Genomic DNA, 15,791 nt, shown 5'->3' on the forward strand with positions numbered 1-15,791 from the left:
TATCTATGGTAGGCTTGGCAATACTATTGCCAGTGCTCAAGGAATATTTGAGATAACCATATCAGTATTTATTTTTGACTTCATAGTATTTTGTGAATCTGTAACTTTAATTTCTGTAAGAATCAGTCCAAAGAAACATTGGTTCGGTGAATGTGTCTTGTGCAGTAGCGATAAATTCACAGCTCTTCTGATCACCTATTCTCCATCAAAGTTAATGGAAAAGAAACAGGCAGAGTTTTAAAACAGGCTGCTACTTCACTACCGTCACTCGTAGATTTAAGGAAAGGATGCATTCCTGGAAAACATCTTGTTCAGTTAAAGTTTGCAAGTTGCAACGGTTGAACAATATGTATGAGGGGCATGTGGATGCGTGGTATACTTATGCACAGAGAGTGGCGTTGGATATATTATAATGAAAGTGTAAGAAAATAACTGCAGATGCAGGTACAAATCGAAGGTATTTATTTCACAAAATGCTGGAGTAATAATAATATGCCTTTATTGTCATTGTTCGCAAGGTACAACGAAATTAGTAACTCAGCAGGTCAGGCAGCATCTCAGGAGAGAAGGAATGGGTGACGTTTCGGGTCGAGACCCTTCTTCAGACTGATGAAAGTTATAAAAATGAAAATTATTATAATGAAAGTTAGCTTCGTAAATCAAAGAGCCAGTGATATTACAATTAGATTGTGGAACAATAAAAATGAAAGACAATAGACAATAGACAATAGGTACAGGAGTAGGCCATTCAGCCCTTCGAGCCAGCACCGCCATTCAATGCGATCATGGCTGATCACTCTCAATCAGTACCCCGTTCCTGCCTTCTCCCCATACCCCCTCACTCTGCTATCCTTAAGAGCTCTATCCAGCTCTCTCTTGAAAGCATCCAACGAACTGGCCTCCACTGCCTTCTGAGGCAGAGAATTCCACTCCTTCACCACTCTCTGACTAAAAAAGTTCTTCCTCATCTCCGTTCTAAATGGCCTACCCCTTATTCTTAAACTGTGGCCCCTTGTTCTGGACTCCCCCAACATTAGGAACATGTTTCCTGCCTCTAATGTGTCCAATCCCCTAATTATCTTATATGTTTCAATAAGATCCCCCCTCATCCTTCTAAATTCCAGTGAATACAAGCCTAATTGCTCCAGCCTTTCAACATACGACAGTCCCGCCATTCCGGGAATTAACCTAGTGAAGCTACGCTGCACGCCCTCAATAGCAAGAATATCCTTTCCTCAAAAGTGCTTCAGATTTTTAAATAAATTCATGACTTTTAAAAATGAAAAAAAATCTCATCGGAAACATTCTCAATTTCTATTTGTCTCTGAGAATAATCATAACTAAAGTGTAACAGTGTTCTGTATTTTCCTTTAGGTTATTGGGCTGTTGGATGTTTTCACACCAGATCTGTCATTGGAGAAATTTCATGATTTGTAAGTTTTTGTTCATTCATTTATTTGGGAATAACAATATTATCCCATCCATATGTGTTTTATGTTTAAAAAAGCACCTAAGATGTACACATAAAAAGGTTTCTTTGATTAAAGGGGTCACATCAAAATATGACCAGCACTCTTTCAGCGCAGGGGAGTGCTAGCAAAGAATAAGGTGGAACTACAGTGAAGGGAGGGAGGTGTTGAAGTGAAACGTCAGCAGTGTGAAAGTGGACAGCAGAGCCAGATGGGATGATCGTGTGGGAAAGAATATGTTACAGGGAATTTAAACAGAGGAGAGAGATTGTTCTGAGGGCTGGTATAGACTCGATTGGCTGAATGGCTTCCTGTTATAAGAAAATATGAATAAACGGATCTGCGTTTCATTCCTGGAGCACTGATTAAACAAAGAGGGAGATGACAATTGATTATTGTGAAACCACAAATTAAAGTGAAAAATTTAGAGACTTCTTTTTTTCTCAGTTTTAATTAGTTTAGTTTAGTTTACTTCAGAGATACAGCGTGGAAACGGGCCCTTCAGCCCACCGAGTCATCGCCAACCAGCGATCCTCACATGTTTACACTATCCTTCACACCCAAGGGACAATTTACATTTATACAAAGCCAATTAACCTACAAACCTGTACCTCTTTGGAGTGTGGGAGGAAACCAAAGATCTCGGAGAAAACCCACGCGGTCATGGGGAGAACGTACAAACTGTACAGACAGGACCTAGAGTTGGGATCGAACCCGGGTCTCTGGCGTTGAAAGCGCTATAAGGCAGAAACACTCCTAGTACTCTACCCTACACCACCGTCGAAAAATTTGGTTGGCAAGTTTTATATGCAAAGTGAAAGGATAAAGCATTGCCAATTAAATTTATCATACTGTTACAGTGTAACTTCCTTCTTGACATGGCAAAGAGAACTCATTGTATTATTACTTTATCAGTCATCATGGGTAAAATTGCTGTGTTAACAGACTTTATTTGTTATGAGTAAAGATAATTACGTGAACAGTAGCTAAAATAATCTTCATTTTTCCTGATTAACCAATGAATTTTAATCCGTGTCACATAAAGTGACTTTAACAAAGTAGAGAAACATTTGTAAAAAAAAGCAAGACTGTCCTAAAAATGAAAGGCAGAGTTGAAGTATGTTCAAGGTCAAAATTAACATCCAAGATTGTTCACTGGAGAGCTCATTCATTGGCAATTCTGCCAAGGATACTCTCCATTCTGGCAGGATCCAGAATTGTTTCTAGAACAAAATCCAATTGCAGACAAAACATTATAATAGACTCTGTCCAATATGAAACTAGAAGCAAAAACGCTGCATCTTTGTCAGAACTCTGTTTCTCCTCCTACACATGCTGACTGACTTGCTGAGTGGTTGCAGTATTTTCTGTTTTTATTTCAGATTTCTACCATCTGCCTTACAGCACCAGAGACACGGGTTCGATCCTGACTACGGATGCTTGTCTTTACGGAGTTTGTACATTGGGGAGGGCCATAGTGTAACCCACGCACGGCCACACTAGTTTAAACCCTCCTGAGCAGCAAGAGCAAACATCCCTGCAGGAATATTGGTGCCCTCCAGTTTAGGGGGGTGGGGGGGGACCTTTCCTTCTTGTGCCAGTCCCACCTGCCCTGGAAGAGGCACAAAGCTCCATAATTGGATCTCTTCTCAAAGTGTCCACTCTGCTGTAGCTTTTTTAAAGCCTTTTTAAACCACTCCTTTCCCTCCAGGCCAAAGGAGGGAGAGGAATGATTTTTTAAATAGTTATTTCTCATTTCATAGAAGAAAACTGCACCAGGCAAGTGTGCTTTGTTCCAATATCTAGACAATAACGTTTGCAGTTACGTCCTTTACAAAATCATCAATGGGCACTGTGAGGAATTATTTCAAATTTCAATATAATTGATGAGCAATAAATGATTTCTTTTTACTTTCCATACCCAGCACGTGATCCTCAAATGTTATTGCTTCAGTTTTTAAATGTAGCACCTTTAGATAACTGAGGGACATCAGCGTTAGGCAAATGGTAGAAAATGTATTGTAGGGCATTAGAAAATCCATTAAAAAACATATGGGGTGAGTTGGTCCCTGCTGACGATATGATTGCTGAAATGGTTCAGTAAGTAAATGTACCACTGGGAACTGATCCAATTGAAGATGACTGAAGCTTAGTGCAAAGTCTCTCTGGGGAAAACCTACAATATAGCTCCTCCTGCCATTGTACACTGATGGGCTGCGTCCTTTGTAGAAATGTCTCCATGCTCTCACTGATAACATGTTTGGGAAAGAACATTGTGCAAATAGCGGCGACAGTGAATGTTGATGTCCTGAAAAGTACAACTGCACATTTTATCGATAAAGAATGTTTTGAGAAAAATCATGGTTCAATCCCTGGCAACTGTGGGGGGAGGGGGAGCAACCGCATTGCGTATCCCACCATTATCCCGTGATCCCACATCTGCAGAACTTTGAACGTTAGATTGATTGGCGAGATAATGTAAGGTTGTTTGTTTCTTTTGTATGGGACCCTGAGCCAGCGGGTTAACGAGTTGTACTGGAGCCAAATATGGACAGCATTTTTGATGTTGGCTGCTAAAGAGTCTGGTGCAGAAGTGAAGAATTGCAACATGTTACACAATACCTCAACAGCTAATATATTGACAGGGGCTGTCGGTTAACAATGGAAAAGGTACCCAAGTGATAGTACAGTAAAGGTGTAGCAGCATATTGGGATGGTTTTGATTATGAATGGTGAATTGAGTTTTTTTGTTCCGAGTACTGTTGAGTAAAACCAGTTTTCATCCGTCGTTTTACATATTGTGTGAGATCTTATCCAGCTATAGTGAGTGAATTATTCAACGCGTGCAAGTCTGACAGTTTTGACTTAGTCACTCATATAAAAGCTTACTATCTTACAAAGCTTCCGTTTGAGTTTGAATCAAAATAGTTCCTCAATCTTAAGCCAAATAATTTACTGTGGTCCTTAGAATGCAAATGAGCAACTATCTCTGGGCGATGTTCATCATTAATGGAGGAACGTCTTTGAAGGGTAAAGAAAGGAAGGGCAAGATATAAAGAAGCATTCTAATGGAACAAATAACTCCATTAAGCAAACGTAATCAAAAGCTTCCCGATATGCTGCTATATCTTCACCATACTCCATTCACTACCATCCGCCACTAACACTCCATTTATTTCATTCTTAGTCTTGTAATCGATGCACCACTTGCCTTCTGCCCGTGGGTAATTGTTAATGAAGCCATCTGGTGTTGGCTCCTCCAAAGCAATTATTGAGCAAATTGGGGGCTGCAGTATATTACACTACAAGAAAAAAATAAGCCACAAGACGCTGCACAGACAGACATGAGTTCAAACCACAGCTGGAAAATTCAAATTTGGTTAATTAAATGACCAAATTAAATTAATTAAATCATTTGAATAAAGAGCCAGTCTCAAAGGGATAACCACAAAGCTACCTGATTGTTGTAAAATAGCATCTGGTTTGCTGGCGTCCGTCAAGGTAGCTTGTCTGCAGTTCTTATCCAGTCTGGCCTTGATGTAACTCCAAACCCTCAGCAGTATTAACTGCTCTAAAACCTTTCTTTAGTCAGAGGGTGGTGAATCTGTGGAATTCTTTGCCGCAGAAGGCTGCAGAGGCCAGGTCAGTGGATACATTTAAGGCAGAGATAGATAGATTCTTGATTAGTACAGGTTCAGAGGTTATGGGGAGAAGGCAGGAGAATGGGGTTATGAGGAAGAGATAGAACAGCCATGATTGAATGGCAGAGGAGACTTAATGGGCCAAATGGCCTAATTCTACTCCTATCATTTACGATCTTATGATCTCTCTGAAATCCCCTGAGCGAGCCATTCAAGTTCAGGCCACAGACTTTGCCAACAATGATCTTGCCAGTGATGCCCACGTTCCTGAACAAACAAATTAAAAATATGTCAGTGCTGCTCTTTCGTTAGCTCACTCTGAAAAACACATCGATGTATTAGAAAGGGTTCAGAAAAGAGTGTGCAAGTTGATTTCTATATTTAGGCTCATGAGCTGTGGAAAGAAATGTTTCAACAATATACAAAACATTTAGGTTTATAAAGTTATGAGGGACTTTATAAATCTCTTGCCCAGGACAGGTGAGTGCAGAACTAGAGGGCAGAGATTTAAAGTGAGGAGGGGAAATTTAAAGAGGATCTGAGGGGTACATATTTCACTCGGAAGCTGGTAGCTATCTGAACACGAGCTGCCTAGAGGCAGATGTAATTACAAACAAGTGTTTAGACAGGTACTTGGAGAGAAAAGATTTAGTGGGACATGGGCATGTAGCCAATGGGATTAGTGTTGATAGACCTTACAGTCAGCATGGAAAATGTGGGCCGAAGGGACTGCTTCTGTGCCATGTATTCCTGTCCATTTTTTGATTGTATGATTTTGTTAGGGAAAAGACTGATGTAAAATAATCTTCAGGTTACGTGATTTATAGATAAGTAGAAGGATATAAACTGCTTTTGCAAAGCAAAATATTCCAAAGTTTGGGATAATCACTTTATTGAGAAGTGCTTGAGACAAGTGCTTGCGTGCTACTGTATGTTTCATTTTTTTTTCTTCCATTGGAACCTAATCAGATGTACAGCACTTTGGTCAACGTGGGTTGTTTTTAAATGTGCTATACAAATAAAATTGACTTGACTTGACTCAAAGAAGGAGTCTGTAAACACGTTTCTGACATGTGTCTCTGACACATTTCTGGGGTACCGCAAGGCTCGGTGCTGGGACCGCAGCTATTAACAATATATATTAATGACTTGGATGAAGGGATTAAAAGTACCATTAGCAAATTTGCAGATGATACAAATCTGGGTGGTAGTGTGAACTGTGAGGAAGATGCTATGAGGTTGAAGGGTGACTTGGACAGGTTGTGTGAGTGGGCGGATGCATGGCAGATGCAGTTTAATGTAGATAAGTGTGAGGTTATCCACTTTGGTGGTAAGAATAGGAAGGCAGAGTATTATCTGAATGGTGTCAAGTTAGGAAAAGGGGACGTACAACGAGATCTGGGTGTCCTAGTGCACCAGTCACTGAAAGGAAGCATGCAGGTACAGCAGGCAGTGAAGAAAGCCAATGGAATGTTGGCCTTCATAACAAGAGGAGTTGAGTATAGGAGCAAAGAGGTCCTTCTGCAGTTGTACAGGGCTCTAGTGAGACCGCACCTGGAGTACTGTGTGCAGTTTTGGTCTCCAAATTTGAGGAAGGATATTCTTGCTATTGAGGGCGTGCAGCGTAGGTTTACTGGGTTAATTCCCGGAATGGCGGGACTGTCATAGGTTGAAAGACTGGAGCGACTAGGCTTGTATACACTGGAATTTAGAAGGATGAGAGGGGATCTTATCGAAACTTAAGGGGATCTTATTCAAGAGAGAGCTAGACAGAGCTCTTAAGGATAGCGGAGTCAGGGGGTATGGGGAGAAGGCAGGAACGGGGTACTGATTGAGGATGATCAGCCATGATCACATTGAATGGCGGTGCTGGCTCGAAGGGCCGAATGGCCTAATCCTGCACCTATTGTCTATTGTTTATTGTGACATGTGAAAACAGCAGGGCAGAAGCCTCATGAAGTAACAGACTTCTGTGTCAAATTATTGACATCCTTTTGCAAGACTGGAGCCAAACCCAACACGGACCTCCAGTGATGTTCATGTTCATAGGTTCTTGGAGCAGTATTCAGTCCATCGAGTCTACTCTGCCATTCAATCATGGCTGACCGATCCTTCCTTCTCAACTCCATCCTCCTACCTTCTCTCCATAACCCCTGACACCCGCACTAATCAAGAATCTGTCATTCTCCGTGTTAAAAAAATCCATGTACTAGGCCTCCACAGCTGTCTGTGGCGATGAATTACACAGATTCATCACCCTCTGACTAAAGAAATTCCTTCTCATCTCCTTTCTAAAGATGCATCATTTTATTCAGAGGCTGTGGCCTCTGGTCTTAGACTCTCCCACTAGTGGAAACATCCTCTCCACATTCACTCTATCCAGGCCTATCTGGGCTGACCTCGAATATGCCCAGTCTCGGCCTGTGCTCAGCAAAGCCTGTGTTTCACAACCGCTCGATGTAACCAAGAGCATGTAAACCAATAATATTACCTGCACCTAGATGCTTGCAATGACTTATCACTGATCTGGCTAAGTGTCAGAATCATGATACTATCCCTTGGTTATTGCATCCTTAATTAATTTTTACATAAAAATGTAAAAATGGTTCTGTTCAATGCACAAATGCGATCAACTGTGAAGTTGCTAACAATTTTATCGAGTGCGCACATCTTTCCTTGAATGCGAATCTTTCCCCAGGAGAGTAGGTGATGTCAAGAAAAACAAGAAAAACAATTTGAAAAAGATGTTTGTTCCAATTGTGTCGTTTTGTGTGAGTGGATCCGTGAAGGATAAATGAATAAAATGGTCAACACAACAATTAAGTCCAAATTAGAATGCATTGCAAATATAGAATTGTTATGACTAACATTTTCGGCAATGAAATGGATTTGCTTTGATTATTTCGCTCGGAGTGCAGTTTGCTGTACATGTTTATCTGTACACTGTGAATGGCGCGATTGTAATCACGTATAGTCTTTCCGCTGACTAGTTAGCACGCCACAAAGCTTCTCACTTTACCTCGGCACACGTGACAATAAACTAAACTGAACTGTTTATTTTTATATAAATATAATCTTTCAATACAGCTTCTTAATATTGAGCTTGTACAACGTATAATTTGGAAAATCAAAAATCTTTCATTTTAGTTCAATTTTTTTAAGACCCTCACGTGCAGCATGGTGGCGCAGCGGTAGAGTTGCTGCCTTACAGCGCTTGCAGCGCCAGAGAACCGGGTTCGATCCCGATTACGGGTGCTGTCTGTACGGAATTTGTACGTTCTCCCTGTAACCTGCATAGGTTTGCTCCGATATTATCGGTTTCCACCCACACTCCAAAGACGAACAGGTATGTAGGTTAATTGGCTTGGTGTATGTGTAAATTGTCTCTAGTATGTGTAGGATAGTATTAATGTGCGGGTATCGCTGGTCGGCGCGGACTCGGTGGACCGAAGGGTCTGTTTCCACGCTGTATCTCGAAACTAAACTAAACTAAACTTAATGTGTAGGAAAGAACTGCAGATGCTGGTTTAAATCGAAAGTAGACACAAAACGCAGGAGTAACTCAGCGGGTCAGGCATCATCTGATCTGCTGAGTTATTCCAGCATTTTGTGTCTAAACTAAACTTAATATCTCCATGCTGCGTCTAGACATGGCTTACCACTGAGAACAACTTCACCTACGAGCTCCTCCTGATCTAGCTCCTCAAACCAAGGTAGCAGGGGGATGCAAGAACCCTTCTCCTGCATTATGTTGATGCTACATTTATTATTTTACTTTGTTTCTGCAGTTATTTGGTTATGCCTTTCATGGGAACGGACCTCAGCAAACTAATGAAGCATGAGAAACTGACTGAAGATCGGATCCAATTTCTGGTGTATCAGATCCTAAAAGGTCTAAAGGTCGGCTTATCCACCTCTTTCAAAGATTGGCTAAGTAACTAATCTGTAATTTGTTTAAAAATGATAAATTTAAACTTAAAGATTGCTGAAATGTTACTCCAGATTTTCACATATCACGGAGTGTTTTGTTTTATATGCCTATTACAAGCTAAGAAATTTCACAGAGAAGTGCGAAGTGATACAGTTTGAGAAGTTAATCCAGGGCAGAACCTCCACAGTGAATATCAGATCCCTGGGAAGAGTGTTGAACAGAGAGACAATGGGGTACCAGAAATAGTTCCCTGAAGGTTAGAACAGAGGTAAACAGGGTGGCATGGAAGGTGTATGGTCTTGATCTGTAAAGTCACCCATTCCTTCTCTCCAGAAATGCTTCCTGCCTTGCTGAGTTACTCCAGCATTTTGTGTCGATCTTAGGTGTATGGTATGTTCTCCTTCCTAGGCTGAGCTGCTGTGTATAAGGGTTGAGGCATCATGTTACTAAATATTGTACAAAACATTGGTTAGGGCCAGCTTGGAGTCGTGTGTGCAGTTCTGGTCGACGTGCTCCAGCAAGGTTGTGATTAAACTCAAGAGAATGCAGAATAGTGCACAAGGATGTTGCCTGGTTTGAGGAGCTTGAATTTTCAGGAAGGATTTGATATTCTAGGTCTGTTTTCCCTGAAGTGAAGGACGCTGAGAGGTGACAAGATAGAGGTATTTAAAATTATGAGAGGCATAGATAGGGTGGATAGTCAGTGTCTGTTTCCCATGAGTGGGGGGTGTAAAACTAGACTAGGTTTAAGATGAAAGGGAGGAGTTTTAAAGGTGTAAATTGTTTACTCATAGTTCGTGTCTGCAGAGAAGGTGATAGAGGCGGGGATATGATATTGATGATATTTAAGAGGCATTTGGTCAGATATTTGATGGGGCAAAGCATAAAGGATGTGGAATTAATTCAGGTAAGAGGAATTAGTGTAGATAGTCACAATGGTTAGCATAGAAATGCTGGGCTGAAGGGCCTGCTTTACGCTGTAAAACTCCATCTACGAATTTCTCCACAATTTCCAAACCGTATACTTGCTTTTCAGTGCACACGGATTGTGGAGCAATGAAGTTGCTGATAAATATGTGTATTTTATTACTGAAAAGAAGAATCTCTAACTAGGACCTGATATATGTGACTCTTCCTTATTTTAAAACATGTTTTGTCTTTTTAACAGTACATCCACTCTGCAGGGATCATCCACAGGGTAAGTCCTATTTAACCTCTGATATAACCGATAGGATTTATTGACTGTAATTGTATGGCCATTGGACAATACAGAAAATAATGAAAGTAACAAGACCATTGAAAGCGTTTGGTTGATAGCAATCGGAACAGAAACCAGGCAGTAAATAGTCACTCGCGTTTTGGTAGTAATATACCTGACTGAAAATGTGGCTTGTGGTTATTGCAAAATACACTGGCTGTGGACTGTAGAACTGACTCATCAAATCTTCAAACTGGTCCTCACTGTTATTTTTCAACATGGTACTCAAAGTAAGGGTTTCTCTGTCAACACTGCAACTTAAATGAGGTCATTAAGGAAGAAATGTAGGAAAATAACTGCAGATGCTGGTACAAATCGAAGGTATCACAAAAAGCTGGAGTAACTCAGTGGGTCAGGCTGCATCTGCTGCGATGCTGCCTGACCCGCTGAGTGACTCCAGCTTTTTGTGATACCTTCATTAAGGAAGAGAGATCTGTATTTCTCCAGACATTCCAGGATGACCCAAGACCCAAGTGATCATAAGGTCATGAGTGATAGGAGCAGGATTAGGCCATTTGGCCCATCTAGTCTACTCTGCCATTCAATCATGGCTGATCTGTCCCTCTCCCTCCTAACCCCATTCTCCTGCCTTCTCCCCATAACCCGTGACACCACCCAATGACTCAGTCATTGAACTGTAGTTACTGTTCTAATGAAGCGATCGGGGAGAACAACAGCTCACACAAGCACATAATCTATCTTTGCAATGTTGATTGAGGAATATGTATTGGCCGAGGCCGAAGTATATTTCGCCTGATTTTCTTGAAAATAATGCTAACTGGTTTTTAATGCTTACATGAGGGAACAAACTGGTCTTTGCTTTTTCTTTCTCACCCAAAAGATGGGCCACCAACAGAAAAATACGTCCGCTCTACCAAACTGCGATGTCACTGTGGATTTTTGTGCTCAAGTCTTGAAGTGGTTTTCGTGATTTTCATAACTCAGAAAAGAGTGCACTAGTAATGGAATTACACATATTAAAAACCACATCCCACCAAAACTCTGTCTCCCTGGACTAACTTAAGTGTCTGATTGTTCTGTTGTTAGGATCTTAAACCCGGAAATTTGGCAATCAATGAGGACTGCGAGTTAAAGGTAAGCTTAATATTTGATTTAACGTCAGCGAAACTGGTGTGATGCTGGGGGATCGCAATGTGCTGGGGTTCAGAATAACCTGGATGTACTTGTCATTGAAAGTCAACATGTAGTTGCAGCAAACAATTAATCAATGGTTTGCTGGTCTTTATTGCAAGAGAATTAAAGTACAGAAATAGACATGTGTTGCTCCAATTGTAAAGAGCCTTGGTGGACTGCACGGGTATATTGTGTAAATATATGGTCACCCTACTTAAGGAAGAATATTCTTGTGATAGGGGAAGTGCAGCAAAGGTTCACCAAGTTGGGATGGAGAGTGTGTTACTTGCGGATAGATTAAGCAGATGTAGCCTTTATTCTCTGGAATTCATAATAAAGGAGAAATGATCTCATGAAAACATGTAAGGTTTTCAAGGGGCTTGACAAGAACGGCACGGTGGCGCAGCAGTAGAGTTGCTGCCTTACAGCTCCAGAGACCCGGGTTTGATCCTGACAACGGTGCTGCCTGTATGAAGCTTGTATGTTCTCCCCGTGACCACGTGGGTTTTCTCCGGGTGCTCGGTTTCCTCCCACACTGCAGAGATGTGTAGGTTTGGAGGTTAATTGGTCATATCGTAAAGTCTGTAATTCCTTCCCAAAACATTTTACCTTATTCCCTTTGGTATTGCTTTAAAATATTGAACTTTTGTCCATGTGCCCTCATATTTTCATTTATAAGACGCTTGAGGAGTGCTTTGGGACATTTTACAATGTTAAAGATGTTACCTGAACAAAGGAGTTTCCTGTTGTTCCCCTACCACTTATTGAAAGCTTGACATAGTGCTGGCGATGTGAATAGATGTTGCCACTCTATTTCATTACTTCCCATTGTACTGTTACAATCAAGTACTTCGGGTGTACAACCTGACACAAATCACTGTGATGATGTATTAGTAAGAAGCATTTTAATGTATTCAGTTGAGACTCCCTCATCTCATCCTTTGTCAAAGAAGCTGACTAATTTATTTTTAATTAATTAGCACCTTTAATAAATAACAGGCAGAATGTTCATACTCAAGCTGTTCGTTAGCACAATTCCAGAGTCATTTATTTTTCCCAGTCAGTACATACTTATATGTTATATGTCAGAAGGAACTGCAGATGCTGATTTGAACCAAAGATAGACACAGAAAGCTGGAATAACTCAGCGGGACAGGCAGCATCTCTGGAGAGAAGGAATGGGTGATGCTTGGGGTGAAATCTGTAAAAGGGCCTCGACCCGAAATGTCACCCATTCCTTCTCTCCAGAGATGCTGCCTGTCCCGTTGAGTTACTCCAGCTTTTTGTTTCACACATGTTATATGTTCTCCAGATCAGCTCTTGTCTTTCATTCTTTTCTTTCCCTAAGTTTTACTCAATCTATATTCTTATCTAGTTCTGATTAAATAAACAAATTATTAGTATTCTCCTTTACTGTATACTTGACATTGTGAAAATTGATTTGCAATTGGTGTCAGTAAAAATGCTTCTGACTCGATGTTCATGTTCAGCCTGTGGAATGCTTCAGGGCAAAGCAAATTGGGAAAATAAACCATCTGCCAGAGGGACTAAGTGGGTTGAACATAAGGTCATAAGAAGCAGAATGAGGCCATTTGGTCCGTGAAGTCTGCTCTGCCATTAGATCATGGCTGATCCATTTTTCCCCTCTTAACCCCATTCTCCTGCCTTCTCGTAACCTTTGACACCCTTGCTAATCAAGAATCTATCAATCTCCACTTTTAAAATATCCAATGATTTGGCCTCCACATCATCTGTGGGGGAAAGGAATTGTTGCCATTTCGGTCTAAACTTTGCATCAGGACCTGAAACATTGACAATTCCTTTCTCCCCACAGATGCGGAGATACTGCTCGACCCACTGAGTGCCTCCAGCAGCTCGTTTGTTGCTCCAGGTTCCAGCCTCTGCAGTCTCTTATGAATCCAAAATGGGACAGTTTCTTCCAAGCCATATTTTTCTTTGCTCTGTTATCCACTGAAACCCAAATTCCAAATTGATTTATGCTCTAACTATAGTGTGGGAATGAAGTTAAAGAACTGCCTTGCTACCCCGGTGATATTGTGACTCTGATAATGGAAGGGTGAAATGGTAAAAGGACAGGAAAGCAGTATTTGTTCACTACGCATTTGTATGCATTCAGCAACTGCTTGTGAATTCAATGCAAAACCTGTTCATGACAGAGAAAGGGATGTGTTTAACTTGTGGCCTTTTCAAAGCGTGTCACCTTGCATTGCAGATTCTGGACTTTGGGTTGGCAAGACATGCTGATCAGGAAATGACTGGCTATGTGGTAACCAGATGGTACCGTGCCCCAGAGGTGATACTTAACTGGATGCATTATACTCAAACAGGTAACTGGTGTTAATTAGTCCCGCGGGATTACGGGTGGCTTGCTAGTACCCCAGCTTTATGTGGATAAGGCCAACTTGGGATATGGCCACAGATGATCACAGATGGTACAGGAGGTGCCAGACGGGATGGGTGGTGATAGTTTGTGTTCTTTCACCATTTATGCTGGGCTTCTGTGTGCGTTTGAATGCTGCTTCTCCACTTTGAACAGTCTGTGCCAGAGATTCCCAAAGAGTCAGTAGGGATATTTTACTAAAGGGGAATTTGTAAATATCCTTAAATCATTATTCTCTCTCTTGCTGTTAGACTCTTCCGATGATAGATTTTTTTTTAAAATCCCTATTTTCACTTCAATCTGAAGAAGAGTCCTGACCAGAAGCGTCACCTATCCATGTTCTCCTGAGATGCTGCCTGACCCGCTGAGCTACTCCAGCACTCTGTGTATCCTTCTGTAAACTAGCATGCACAGTTCCTTGTTTCTACATTCCCAATTGTATAATCTGGTGACAGGCAAGCAAACAATGTGGCCTGTCCAACATAGCTAACTGAGGAAGGAGTAACACAGCGGGTCAGGCAGCATCCCTGGAGAACATGCATAGGTGACGTTTTGGGTGAGGGCCATTCCTCAGACTGGTGCAACTAGGGATGTTGGCCTGGGAGAGGACACTGATGTGGGTTTGCTTATCCTGCCAACGAATTGGAGAAGTGTTGGTGGTAACTCTGGTGCTTTGAATGTCTGCTGTAGAAGGTCCAAACCTGTAATCTCATACACTCCGCCTGACTGTGATAAAGGATTTCCACGGCTTGTTTCACCTGTTGAGAAGGCGGTGTGCTGCACCTGTGTGGTGGAGCTGCCAATGGGTCTTGGTCAAGACGCTCGACGAGTTCCAGCACTACACCGACTCTAAAAGCAGCTTGCAGGAGTGTTGCTGCCTCTGGTGCTCCTGAAGGAATTATGAGACAGGTCTGGGGATTGACCTTGTTACCAGGCAGATAGACTCTCACTGTCAGTGCGGACGTGGAGTGTGAGACTGCATGGCAGATCGGCACACAAGTGGACCTGTGTGTTGAGCCCTTGTGTACTTACTAAGTTTATTACTCACTTTGCCAGAACGTTATGTTTCCAAAATTGCATACTGATGATTGTGTGATGAGAGATTGACAATGTTCATGTTTTTGCAGTGGATATCTGGTCTGTTGGCTGTATCATGGCAGAGATGATCACAACACGCCCTCTTTTTAAAGGCATCGATCGTATCCTTTACAACCACGTCAAGCACTCCCTGATAATTACTAATACATTTTTTTTTAGATTTAGAGATACAGCGCGGAAACAGGCCCTTCGGCCCACCGAGTCCGTGCCGCCCAGCGATCCCCGCACATTAACACATTTACCCAGTCAATTAACCTACATACCTGTACGTCTTTGGAGTGTGGGAGGAAACCGAAGATCTCGGAGAAAACCCACGCAGGTCACGGGGAGAACGTACAAACTCCGTACAGACGGCGCCCGTAGTCAGGATTGAACCTGAGTCTCCGGCGCTGCATTCGCTGTAAGGCAGCAACTCTACCGCTGCGCCACCGTGCCACCCTAAATGACTAAATATTTCTTGGGGAAGTACAGATAATTAGCGTTTAGAGCCTGAAGTTTACAATTGATGGCCACGTTGGATTTTTTAAATGACTTGAGTAAATCAACTCTATCTGAGGCCAACAGTGTTGCCGACCTCCAGAGCAGAAGAGTAGTAACCTCAGTTTAAATGTAAGCATTTAACTTGAAGGTGGACCCCACCTATTTCAGATCAGCAGGCTCCGACTAGTCTCTCATTCCATTAAATTTGGCTGGGCGACATTTAAATAAGAGCTAGCAAAGCATTTCAGGCTCCATGCTGAGCCAAGGATGGAGGATATGATTCAACTTTACACCACCCATTGCTGACACTTGCAGCATTGCCCCATTCATTCAAATAGATTAATGGAGAGTCATGGAGTCATACAGCACGGAAACCGGA

The 15,791-nt window shown here is 41.8% G+C and overlaps 1 protein-coding gene across 3 annotated transcripts in view; it reads left to right on the top strand.

Moving 5' to 3' along the window:
* The window catches only part of mapk12a (mitogen-activated protein kinase 12a), a 42,906-nt gene that overhangs the window by 7,549 nt on the left and 19,566 nt on the right, over positions 1 to 15,791 (top strand). For all 3 annotated transcript variants that reach the window (XM_078419766.1, XM_078419769.1, XM_078419767.1), the window contains 6 exons: positions 1,375 to 1,433; positions 8,899 to 9,010; positions 10,210 to 10,239; positions 11,347 to 11,394; positions 13,667 to 13,781; positions 14,962 to 15,033. In XM_078419766.1, coding sequence (XP_078275892.1) covers positions 1,375 to 1,433; positions 8,899 to 9,010; positions 10,210 to 10,239; positions 11,347 to 11,394; positions 13,667 to 13,781; positions 14,962 to 15,033 — 436 coding nt within the window. The remainder of the gene's footprint in view (positions 1 to 1,374; positions 1,434 to 8,898; positions 9,011 to 10,209; positions 10,240 to 11,346; positions 11,395 to 13,666; positions 13,782 to 14,961; positions 15,034 to 15,791) is intronic.

The sequence above is a fragment of the Rhinoraja longicauda genome, chromosome 23 (assembly GCF_053455715.1).
Source record: "Rhinoraja longicauda isolate Sanriku21f chromosome 23, sRhiLon1.1, whole genome shotgun sequence".
NCBI lineage: Eukaryota > Metazoa > Chordata > Chondrichthyes > Rajiformes > Arhynchobatidae > Rhinoraja > Rhinoraja longicauda.